This window comes from Phlebotomus argentipes, unplaced genomic scaffold (assembly GCF_947086385.1).
Source record: "Phlebotomus argentipes unplaced genomic scaffold, Phlebotomus argentipes genome assembly contig_15, whole genome shotgun sequence".
Taxonomy (NCBI): domain Eukaryota; kingdom Metazoa; phylum Arthropoda; class Insecta; order Diptera; family Psychodidae; genus Phlebotomus; species Phlebotomus argentipes.
In genome coordinates, this window is record NW_026776181.1 from 7,104,194 (window position 1) to 7,114,738 (window position 10,545).

The 10,545-nt window shown below is 42.7% G+C and overlaps 2 protein-coding genes across 3 annotated transcripts; one reads left to right on the forward strand and one right to left on the reverse strand.

Annotated features, from left to right (window-relative positions):
* The first annotated feature begins 6 nt into the window (after nt 1-6).
* On the forward strand, nt 7-10,293 carry LOC132262040 (centrosomal protein of 162 kDa). 2 transcript variants are annotated; one of them, XM_059761159.1, is made up of 5 exons: nt 7-456; nt 5,996-7,283; nt 7,691-7,845; nt 7,915-8,067; nt 8,506-10,293. In XM_059761159.1, exons 1-5 carry the CDS (start codon nt 79-81, stop codon nt 8,665-8,667), a joined length of 2,136 nt encoding a protein of 711 aa, XP_059617142.1. In that variant the 5' UTR covers nt 7-78; the 3' UTR covers nt 8,668-10,293. The 2 variants fall into 2 exon arrangements, with proteins under 2 accessions (XP_059617142.1, XP_059617143.1); XM_059761160.1 differs by having other exon boundaries at nt 8,292-8,517.
* On the reverse strand, nt 485-4,012 carry LOC132262041 (carboxypeptidase B-like). Its single transcript, XM_059761161.1, has 2 exons — nt 3,737-4,012; nt 485-1,443 (listed from the first exon to the last, which is right to left on the reverse strand). Exons 1-2 carry the CDS (start codon nt 3,972-3,974, stop codon nt 533-535), a joined length of 1,149 nt encoding a protein of 382 aa, XP_059617144.1. The 5' UTR covers nt 3,975-4,012; the 3' UTR covers nt 485-532.
* Nucleotides 10,294-10,545: the final 252 nt, after the last annotated feature.

Sequence of the window (10,545 nt, forward strand, 5' to 3'; positions counted from 1 at the left end):
GATATATATCATTTGCTGTCATGTCAGGGAGTGTTTTTCTGCAAAAAATGCGTAAATTTCCAGCGAGGAAGTGAAAAAATGGCAAGTGCTTGTGTCTCCAGCAAGGTAGCCGGTGAATTGAGTGAGAAGAGGCCAGAAGACAGTCCGGATGATGAGGAGAAGAGCGTCCTGGACGACTTGACCAGCTCAAGTTCTCTCCTTGAGTTCCTCACCCACGAGCAGAAGTGTCTGGAAGGGTTGCTGGAGGGCACCAGCACGGATGTGGACATTGAGAGCATCTTCGAGGAGATCAATCGCTTATCCGACAACTCAGATGAGCGCAGCGTCGAGGAGATTCTCAAGGAAGCGGAAATGCTGATGCTCCTCACCAGTCAGCCCGTGTCCGGAAAGAGACAGTCTCCGGATGAGAAACCTGATGTGGAGCATGAAAAAGACACCTTGCACTCTCCGTTGGAGGTGAGTTATTTATTCCCTCTCTTTCTGGGGCTACATACTTAAATAGTGAGTAGAAAAAACTGGGAAATCCCGAGCTTTAGCCATGTGTGATGGCTTCGGCGACTTTGTACGTGAAGATCTGGGCTTCTTTGCTGGCGGCGATGATCTGATTGGCGGGCAGAATGAAGCCACTGCGTCCTGAGTCTCTCAGTTCAATTGTGTAGCAGTATTTAATGCCCAGAGTGCCCTTTCCCCAGTCATCAGAGCCTCCGGAAGCTGGGTATAGCAAGCTCCCGGACGGTCCCACGGAGTAAGTTGCGCCTCCGGACTGTTTCATAAGCGCCGCCGCTTCCCGGCCCAACTTCTCGAGATCCTTGTGATCCGGGGGCACTACGCGGTCGTATCCCCAGGGATAGAGGATGTATTGGCCATAGCTATGGAAGCTGAGATATCCCTGGAAGTTGGCACCGCTTCGCGCAAAGAAATCTCTCTGCGCCAGTGTCTCGGGCTCTGAAAAAGCGTTCTGCCCGGCGAAGGTCTCGGCGCAGGGCTGCCTGGAAGCTCCCTGGCCGCCCCAGTGGTATCCAAAGTTCCTGTTTAAGTCCACCCCGTGGCATCTTCCGTTGGTGGACGGACGTCGGTTCTTCCTCCAGAGCCTGTCCACGAGATGCGTGTACTCGTACCCGTCGGGATTGGCCACTGGCAGTATGTACCAGTCGATGTCCTGCACGTACTTGGGCTGATCCTCGCGGTACTCCACCAGCTGATCTATGATGTAAGTGACAGTGGCTGGAGAGATCCACTCTCTCGCATGGATGCCTCCGTCTATCCAGATGGCCTTGTTGTGAACACCCCCATTGGAGATGCGGAGTACGAGCAAGGGACGGCCCTCGATTGAGTTCCCGATGGACTGCACGCTGCAGAGCTCGGGATAAGTCTTGGCCAGGTACTCAAGGTACCCGTGAACATCCGACAGCCTGTGATAGGCACTCCATGTCATTCTGTGGCCTTTGAGTGAGAGAGTATCGAATTAGTTTCAAGTAAAATCAGTAAGTGCAAGTTGTGCAAGTCAAATAGCTTAAATGGTGAGGATTAAGACATTCTTTTCCTTAGTGTTATTTCCCATTACGTTTACTAACATTAAACTGAGCACAAGATTTGAGCAGCAAAACTTGAATACAGATTTTTAAGTCGTATTTCCACCTAATTGTGGGGTTAAAATGGATAAAATCGAAGTGCTCAGATCTTATTGCTCAGATTCAATGCAAGTAAACTTTCTTTGCAAGAGATTTTCTTTTTGTACTTTTGTCGCCTAAAGGGACAAGAAAACAAATTCCCCTGCTAAAGGAAAGTGTGCTTGAGGAATATCTTAGGATGAATGGATCAGAAATGTGGGCTGAATGTCATTCAAATCAATATAAATTAAATACTCTCTAATTTGTGGTCAATGCATTTTGCTGACCTCTTTAAATATTTGGTAATATTTTGCACAATTTAAGTGAATTTCACTTAGACCCAATAATGTTCAGCCCACATGCCTGGCTGCTTGAGACAACATTACCCCATTTGGCGTCCGGCCACAGTTCCATGGGTGGATCGAGGGAGTTGTAGCCAAGGAAGGCCCCGCGGAGGCGCCGATAGCTCAGTGATCTCTGATTGACCACGGGCACAGCGCTTGATCGTCGCCAGAAATTCACGTGTCTGGCTTTAAAAGCAAGAGAGAGGGCACAGGAGAGACAGATTGAGGCAAGACAGTGGTCATGGAAGAAACAAAAAGAGATAAAGAGCCAGAGAGAAGAGGGAGATGAGCTAAGAGAGCTACAAGAAAAAGAAATTATAAGTACATCATAAACATAATAATATGAGAGAAATAAAAAAAAATCGACAGAGAGTGAAAATGAGCCTGAAGAGAGTCGCGGCATTTTCTGCATTCGCACGGAAAGTGGCGCGATAAGTGTCAACCTCGATTGGGGTCTCGTTTTGATATGTTTTTTGGGGAATTGTGGGAGAGATTTTGTACTTCAATTTATTCACCATTGAGTCTCTTCGCTTTGGCTTTCATGTGAAATCGCATAAATAATGATGAGTGTGACTTCAATTGAAGTGACTGTGAAAGTTCATGCTTTTTTTTTGCTAGAATTATAATTATAACCTTTTGGATAAGATCACGACGTTCGCACAGATTGTCTTCGAAAGAAGATGCAAAGAGTCCCTTTAAGTCTTACAGCAGCATTTAAGAGTTCATGATGTTTATGTTTTCTTCCATATACATTTCAATTTGTTTAATTAACTTTACGAGAGCATTATTATGAATATCTTTATTCCTCGTTCGTCCCTAAATTACATTGAGTGTCTTTTATCTTTATTTCTGCGTGTCACGAAGGTTTTTGTGTGGGTGATTTGAAGAATTCTAATTGCCACATTCTTACTGAAATTCTCTGGGAATTTCCCCCGTGACGGTGTGAAAGACTTTCCCGGTGTGCACTTTATGCTAATTCCTGAGACACTCTGAGTTCTAATTGAGTCGTAAAATCACAGTATTTTATGGTCTCTCTTTCTCCACTGAGTCCCGCTGAGAATTGCGACGAGGTGATAAAATTCCCGCCGCGGAATTGAAAATAATCTGATAGAGCGTTGCAAGGAACGCCGATTGAGTCTGATGGTGGGAAATCAGGGAAGAGCGAAGGAGTGGAAGTCAGTCATGCGTGGCGCCCTTTCGGGACCCCCTTTTCGTCGACTTTTGGTATGTTTGGCGTTGATTGAAAAGTGCGTCTGTGTGTGGTAATGATGGTTACAATCCATTGTGGGGGCTTTGCGAAGGGAGCGACCCTTCCTGCATTAATCATTCTTCTGCGCTGCATATTATTGATAAAACACTTTTTCTCTTTATTTTCGTGCGAAGGGTTTTTTTGGTTGGCGAAATGCAGAAAATGTTGCGATGGAAAACTATCAGAGGTCATGGTGGGATCATCTTTCATTTTCACGCGTTGCCAGACGAAAGGGTTGACGAATTGCTTCATCGATGGGGTCTTAATTGCTGCAGTGTTTGAGGTTTTGAGAATATCTCCTAAACACTCACAATTTGACCCCTTGAGTGAGTACAAATCGACGTTTGAATCGAAAACTATGGAAAGTCAAAATCTCCATTTTTGAGAAGAGCAAAATAATATCGCTGTGAAATTCGCCAAATTTATCTCAAAACACCTTTCAATCTTTCATTAAACCACTAATATTGCTCCTCTAATGTCGACTTTTCATAGTTTTCGATTCACTCGTCAAATTATATGTGAGATTTGCGTACCTTTGCGATTCTGAAGTTGCTCAATGACTTCAGGCGGTGGATTCTCTGTATCGATCGCATGCTGAAGATCATCTATCACAACATCAAAGGGCACTTTGGCATTCTCCAGCAATTTTCGTGCCTCAGAAATTACGGGCCTCTTCAGGAACATGTCAACGGACGTCCCATTGAGATTCCACATTGCGACATCTGCTGTAAAGAGAATGATAGAGCTTGAGATGTCACTGTCTGTTGACATTTAATTTGCGGAAAATTTTTGGGCAGAAAGAAAGAGTGTGAGAGAGAAATCGGGGTTTCACATACTGAATTTGTGCTGAAGATCAGCCACGGCGTTCTTCCGCACTTGATCATCATACGAGATGCGCCACAATTGGGCGCCAATGTACTTGACTGGATGATCATCTGCGTCACTTTCATCTTCACGCGGATTATCCAATAATTCCGGTTCGGTGCTGTTCTCAAATGGCTGTGGGCTAATCACTAAGACATCACTCTGTGCGCTCGGTGTTGTTGGCGATGCCAGAGATGAAAGTGGTGCGTTAACCGCGATCACGATGCAAATGAACACAATCACATTCACTTTTACGGCACGAGTGTCCGCGAACAAGATCAATGGCAACATATTGATGTCTGTCTCTTCGCGTGCGTTGATCACACTTTCTTGGCTGATCTTCACCGATCGACGCCTTGGTGGGAAATGATCGGGACTTGGCGGTGGCGGCGTGATTTTATAATGTGGCCTCAGGTGTGACGAGACCACAAGGAAAGTGGAGGGAGAGAGAGTCTCAGGGGGGAAAAGTGTGTGTGGCAGCTCAAGAATCAATTTATTCCTTGTGAAGAAAAAGGCAGATAATTTGCACAAGACGACAAACAAAAAAAAAATTTTGATCACTGAGAAATTTTGCTGTGCATTTATTCTCAATATATGAACGTGGAAAAGCCTGTCTTTTCACTTTCTATGGGGAAATTGCATATTGTTGTAATACCTTTCGTGTATCGATGGCAAAGTTGCATGATTTGTGAGACATTGAAGACGCTCGTGTGAAATTGCATCTGCAATCTCCTGTCGTGATTGTCGAGTTTTTACATGAACACACAAACTGTGCGCAAAGGCAAAAAAGCTAATTGAATTCTCTTCTCCGGTGTATTTTTACGAGTGATTTACTATCAACCTCTGTCACCGTCCCACCTTCTTCAGGTTCATTGTGATGTGTGGAGAAAAATGTGAGTTTTGCTCTCAAAAATCAGTGTCAAGTTCATTGGTTTTCGAAGACGCACAACGCTCGGCATTTCCCACCGAAAAAATTGCACGCACTTGAAATTTCTATCTTCACACACACACACAAATTAAATGGCGAAGAGAGTGAAGAAATGCCTTATAAGACATGTTTGGAATACATTTTTTCCGCTCTACACAATTTTGTTAATTGTTTATCTTCATGTCTTTTATTGTATTTCACTTCCTCACCACGTTTCTTTCGGCTCATTGTAATTTTTCTCCAATGAAAATTGCAATAATTTGCTCTGTGGTAAAAGAGACACATTGGTTTCTAAAGAGAAAGAAATCACTTTTCTCAGTTATTGTGCGATTGACAGACAGTGTCTGGCGAAGCGGTTAGCATTTCTCTTGAATGTGGAATTTTAAAATTGTGTTTTTTGCACAAATTTTGCAAGAGCTTCTATTGTGAAGTCCTCCTAAAAGGACATGCGGCGTTGAGACTATTTTGCTCTGCATCTGGCTTCGTGACTACGTGCTGTTTGCATAAAAAATCACGCGCACTCTTTTGTGGGAGAGACGTGTGGATTCTTTCGGGTGGTTGAAGAAGTGGAAGAGTTTATTTGTCGGTTGGGATGGAGGAATTGGGCGAGGTGAGAAGTGAAGACTTGAGTGGTGGCGCAGGTTAGCAACCTCTCTTTGTTGGAAGGTGGAAAGTGACTTGGCTCAGCTCCCCGTGGACACAGCGCGAAGCGGTAACGCGGGGGTCAAATTTATAAAGTTGGGGAAATTATGAGGAGTGCTGGGAATATTTCCTGGATACTCGCGAGGCAGTTATGCTGTGCTGTGCCTGCTTGGCGGGAAACCTGTTCGCTGTGTGAGAGATTATGGGCAGAAGGTGGAAGAAAAAGAGGAGCATTATAACTGTAAACGCAGTTTTGATGAGCGTGACAATATTGTTTATAAATATTTAATATTAAAATGTCTCATTTGAAATTCCTCCAGCCTCATCAGCATCGTGTCGTTTTTCCATCTCTTTGCAGCGAACCCCGCGAGTTGGCAGTGACACGGAGAAGGTGGATTCTATTGTCAATTTTGATGAGATCGTTGTGCCGGCTCAGGTGAAGAACCAGGAGAGTTCACCGCCAAAGCCGATGACACCGGAGAGGCCGCATGTGGAGGTGATTGTGGAAAGTTCCCGGGACAAGTGCATAGGAACTGATATTCAGTTTCTGGACAAGTTCACCACACCGTCGCCCACAAGGAGTCTCACGCCTGTCAATGAGGAGCGGTGGCCGCCGCGACAGAGAGCGCTTGAGGATGAGATAGTGACGCTACAGGAGCGGCTGAAGGACACGGAGGAGAGATTCCAGAGTCTCCGTCTGCAGCACGACACGGTGTCGTCGCATCAGCGAACTCTCCGGGAGTCTCAGTCTGCGATGCAGGAGGAGACGGAGCGACTGAAGCTTGAGGTGCAACATCTCACGGAGTGCGCCAGTGTCTTGAGGACGGAGGTTCAGGCGGCTCGCAGTGACAGAGCTGAGGCTCAGGAAGTGCAGCGCGTTCTCCAGGCGGAACTCGAGGAGGCTCGTGCTGAGAAGCGAAAACTCCAGGAGCAAACTGATCGGGACGCAAAGGTGATTTTGGATTTGCAGCGACAGTGCAAGGAGATGGAGAGGATTCTCATGAGGAAGCATCCGGATTCTGTTTCGGCACTCATTGTGGCGTCCAAAGGTGTGGGCAATGCCAAAGAGGAGGCGTCTACGAGACGTGTCCTGGAGCAGAGAATTGCTCAGCTCGAGGCGGACGCCAAGGAGCAAGATGCCAAAGCTCAGAAGATCCTCTCCAACGTCCAGTCCAAGTTCAGTACCGTGCAATCAAAATATGAGACTCACATTGCAGATCTGGAGACTCAGGTTCTCAGTCTGCAGGAGATCAACACGAAGCTCACGCAGAAGGTTGAGTCGCAGAGTGCAATAATCCGCGAGAGGAATAATATTGTCCTGTCCAGCACCTTCACACAAACTGAGGAGATTCCCGAACGTGATATTTCGGTGGAGAAGATCTCAATTAGCACACAAACGGACCAAAAACCGACCACAGGAAAGCAATCCGCCTCGCCGAATGCCAAAAAGTCCACAAACTCAGGTAGAATTGTGAACTCATACTCAGAGTCGCAGATAAATCATGGCAATGATCCTCATCTCATGGCGACAATTCGGGGGATGCGAGTGGATTTGGCGATTAAGGAGAAAGCTCTGCAGAGACTCACGAGAGAGTTGGAGGAGTGCAAGAAGACAATTCGGAAGGCACAGCAGAAGGAAAGGGAATGTAAGTGGATTTTCACTGAGCAGAGTGTAATTTATTGTATAGATGAAGATCCATGACCTTGGCCGAGATTGTAATGATAATTATTAGTAATTTATTTGTTTGCGAAAAAGATGAAAGAGATGTTTTCATTTTAATTGCACTTGAAGCACTCTTGATATCATTTATAATTTGTAATACATGTGTAGTGGTTTTTTTAGAGAGTAGGTTAGTAATCTTGTTTTCAATCTCAGTTTTGCGTGTAGATTTTATTTCCGCTGTTTTGACTTCTTCCACTGTTCATCTTTTATATGTTATCTCTAGTCTAGATATATTTATTTATAACTCTGTGCTTTCTCAGTGATTTTTTTCCCCTGATGTCAAGCCCTGATTTACTGAGTATAATCTTTTCTTTTGCGTTCGCCTTCTAGCTGTCACAGCGACAGCGGCAAAAACTGCGTCCAAGAAGATTGCAGAGGCCGATGGGCAGTGTAATGGAGATGGAACGAGTCTGAAAGAGGCGCAAAATAAAATCAAACTACTGGAATTTGACTACAAATCCCTGCATGAGAAGCGTCTTCAGGATGTAAGTGGAGTTGTTTCTCATCCATTTTCAAATGAGTATTGATTCACAGCCATGAATTGGCAATTCCAGCTTCGCACCCTTCAGGCGGCTCATGAGAAGGAACTGGCGTCCTGCCATGAGACAGTGAACATCCTTCAGCAGCGTCTCAAGGAGAGGGATGAGGCCTTCGCCATGCAGAAGCGCCGAAGAGTTCCGGTGGATTATTATGCCTTAAAAGCCAAGGTATGAGCACTTTGCTTCTTTGGTTTTACTCAATGTGTAAGTTTTTTTTCTTTCTTTTCTCTCATTTATTATTTCATCACAGTGTGAATCGTTGATTTTTCCATTGGATATAATTTTTGTGGCTTTAATTTCTTTTGAAGTGTCCACAATCTTTTGACTTATTTGCTTACTAACCACTTTTTGGCCATTCTCTCCCACTAACACTCTGCGCTTCTTTTCTCTAGATGCAAAATACAAAGCGCTTGAGAAATATTTACCAAAAAGTCGCACGCAATTCATCAAAAGAGTCGCACGTGTTTGTGAATTGGCGGGAAAAGTCGAGAATCACTCATTGTACATTTTCGCTTTGACACAAAACATCATTGATGGGGAGGTGTTTGTATGATCCCTGATATTGAGTTGCGGGTGATTTTTGCCACCCCAAAACCCCTCCTGCAGGTGACATCCCTCGAGCGGAGGCACTTGGAGCGGGAGCAGAGGCTTCACATGCTCGTGGAGGCGCTCAGCAAGGGACGCCTCGGCAATGGGCAGCTCCTCGAGGACTGCCTCGCGAGCGCCGACTGCTCACGTTGTCATCATCATCATGTTGGTGACAACTGAGATGCCCCGCAAATTTGTACACGTGAAACCTCAAGACAGTGAGTTGCACAGAAATTGTCTCAGTTTTCTCTGGAGAAATGCTTTCTGCACGCATTGACTGTTTATTTATGATTTCTGTGATTTCGTGAGCAAAGAGAGCTGAATAGTGTGATTAGTTGTTTAAAATATTAAACATAGTAGACCGTCCTTGAATCGGTTTGTTCGTGAAGAAATTGTGTGATAGAGAAAAATTAATTCGTCCAGAGACAGAGAGAGAAGAAAAGCAAAGAAAAAAATGTTCAGAAAATCTTCAATGTTGACTCCAATCGATTTTCCACTATAGTTCAGGCTATATTTTCATTAAATCTCCTCCTGTTGAAGATGCCAGAAAGTGTGTGGCAAATTGACAATAATTGAGTCGCAGAGTTGTTGAGAAAATTCTCTCGTTCATTTTATCATTTCGATACAGAAAAAAAACATCAACGTGAAATGGAGGCATAAATTGATAAAGTGGAAAACTGTCCCTCGAACCGCCACTTAGAGAGATTGTATTTAATTAGAGTCAATATGGTCTCTTTGTGAAGTTTTGAATTTTCTCCCACTTTCTCACATTATTTCTCTCACTCAGATCTCGATTGTATTTCAATCTTATAGGAGTTAAAGTTGCTAAAGTGTCTGGAAAATCCTCAAAAAGTGCGAATCAATTCTCATGAAAGCACTTTATACAAATCAGTATTAAATGCAGGGAACAATGGGAAAGAAAAGGAACTTTATAGATTTTTTTCTTCTTTTATTAAGTTTGAATACTTGACATCACATTGAATTTATAACCACCGAGGATTTCATGATTTGGAAATGGAATCATTTTTTAAAATTTCGTGCTTGTTTTCATGGGAATTGATTCTCAAAATATTGTAGAAAATAACTGTAATTCCATAAAACGCTATTTTATATTCTAGTGACGATTAAGAAATCTAATTAGGGAAGAGCGCGTCAGTTTCGGCCATGAAGGTTTATTTGTAGAAATTTGGATGAATTTACTCAGAATTAATGCTTTCTAAAACAGAATCTTTTGATTTCTGGAAATTGTCATAAAATTTAAATGTGTGTCCGAAACTGCTCTGTTCTCTTCTACATATCTTGGAGTTCTTGTTTTTAGAAATATGTAGTAAATTTTAGAAACTTTACTTACATTATCCTTAAATTGTGGATATGGAATTACAGTTAATTTTCCTTAACATCTTTCCACTGAAGTTACTAAAAGTATTATTATTATATTACCACAACTTAAGCACATCTAAATACCAAATAGTAGTTTAAAAAAAAAGTTTAGCAAAGTGCATTAGCCAAAAAAAGGAATTAAAGGAAACTCAAAAAAATATTCTACTTTATAGAAAATACTCTGAATATTTTTCTAGTGATTAATTTTGATGCACCAAAAAAATTCTTTTGATCTCTTTGAAAGCATTTGTTTTAGTGATTTAACTGCCAGAATTCAGTGTTTTTCATGGAGAAAATATAGTGTAGAGAAGGACAGAGTATTTTTGAAGTAATAATTTATAGAGTTGACGTCGATTTTTCTTTCATTTCTGTGAAGATGACAAAAGAGTTGATATGAAGAGAAATAAAATAACGATGAAAATTGTACATTACAGTATTTTTTTTATTATACACCAGCAACAAGATTTTTTTTTTACACAGATTCCTTTATTCCTTTATAGACACTGAGTAATACTTTTGAGTTATTCGATATCTGATGGAGTTTAGAGAGCAGAAAAATATATATTTTTTATTGTTTTGTGTATGTTCGATGCTCAGACTTGAGGATTTCTAATCGAAAATACACACACAATCTCTTTGACTTTATGTACATCCACCTCCAGGTTGAAGATTTGCATT

Excerpts from the sequence above, each read along its gene's own strand:
- LOC132262040 (XM_059761159.1), top strand. The coding sequence starts at position 79 with ATGGCAAGTGCTTGTGTCTCCAGCAAGGTAGCCGGTGAATTGAGTGAG. Across the intron at positions 457-5,995 it reads CCTTGCACTCTCCGTTGGAG|CGAACCCCGCGAGTTGGCAG; the intron begins GTGAGTTATTTA and ends ATCTCTTTGCAG. Across the intron at positions 7,284-7,690 it reads ACAGCAGAAGGAAAGGGAAT|CTGTCACAGCGACAGCGGCA; the intron begins GTAAGTGGATTT and ends TTCGCCTTCTAG.
- LOC132262041 (XM_059761161.1), bottom strand. The coding sequence starts at position 3,974 with ATGTCAACAGACAGTGACATCTCAAGCTCTATCATTCTCTTTACAGCA. Across the intron at positions 1,444-3,736 it reads GCAACTTCAGAATCGCAAAG|GCCACAGAATGACATGGAGT; the intron begins GTACGCAAATCT and ends TCTCACTCAAAG.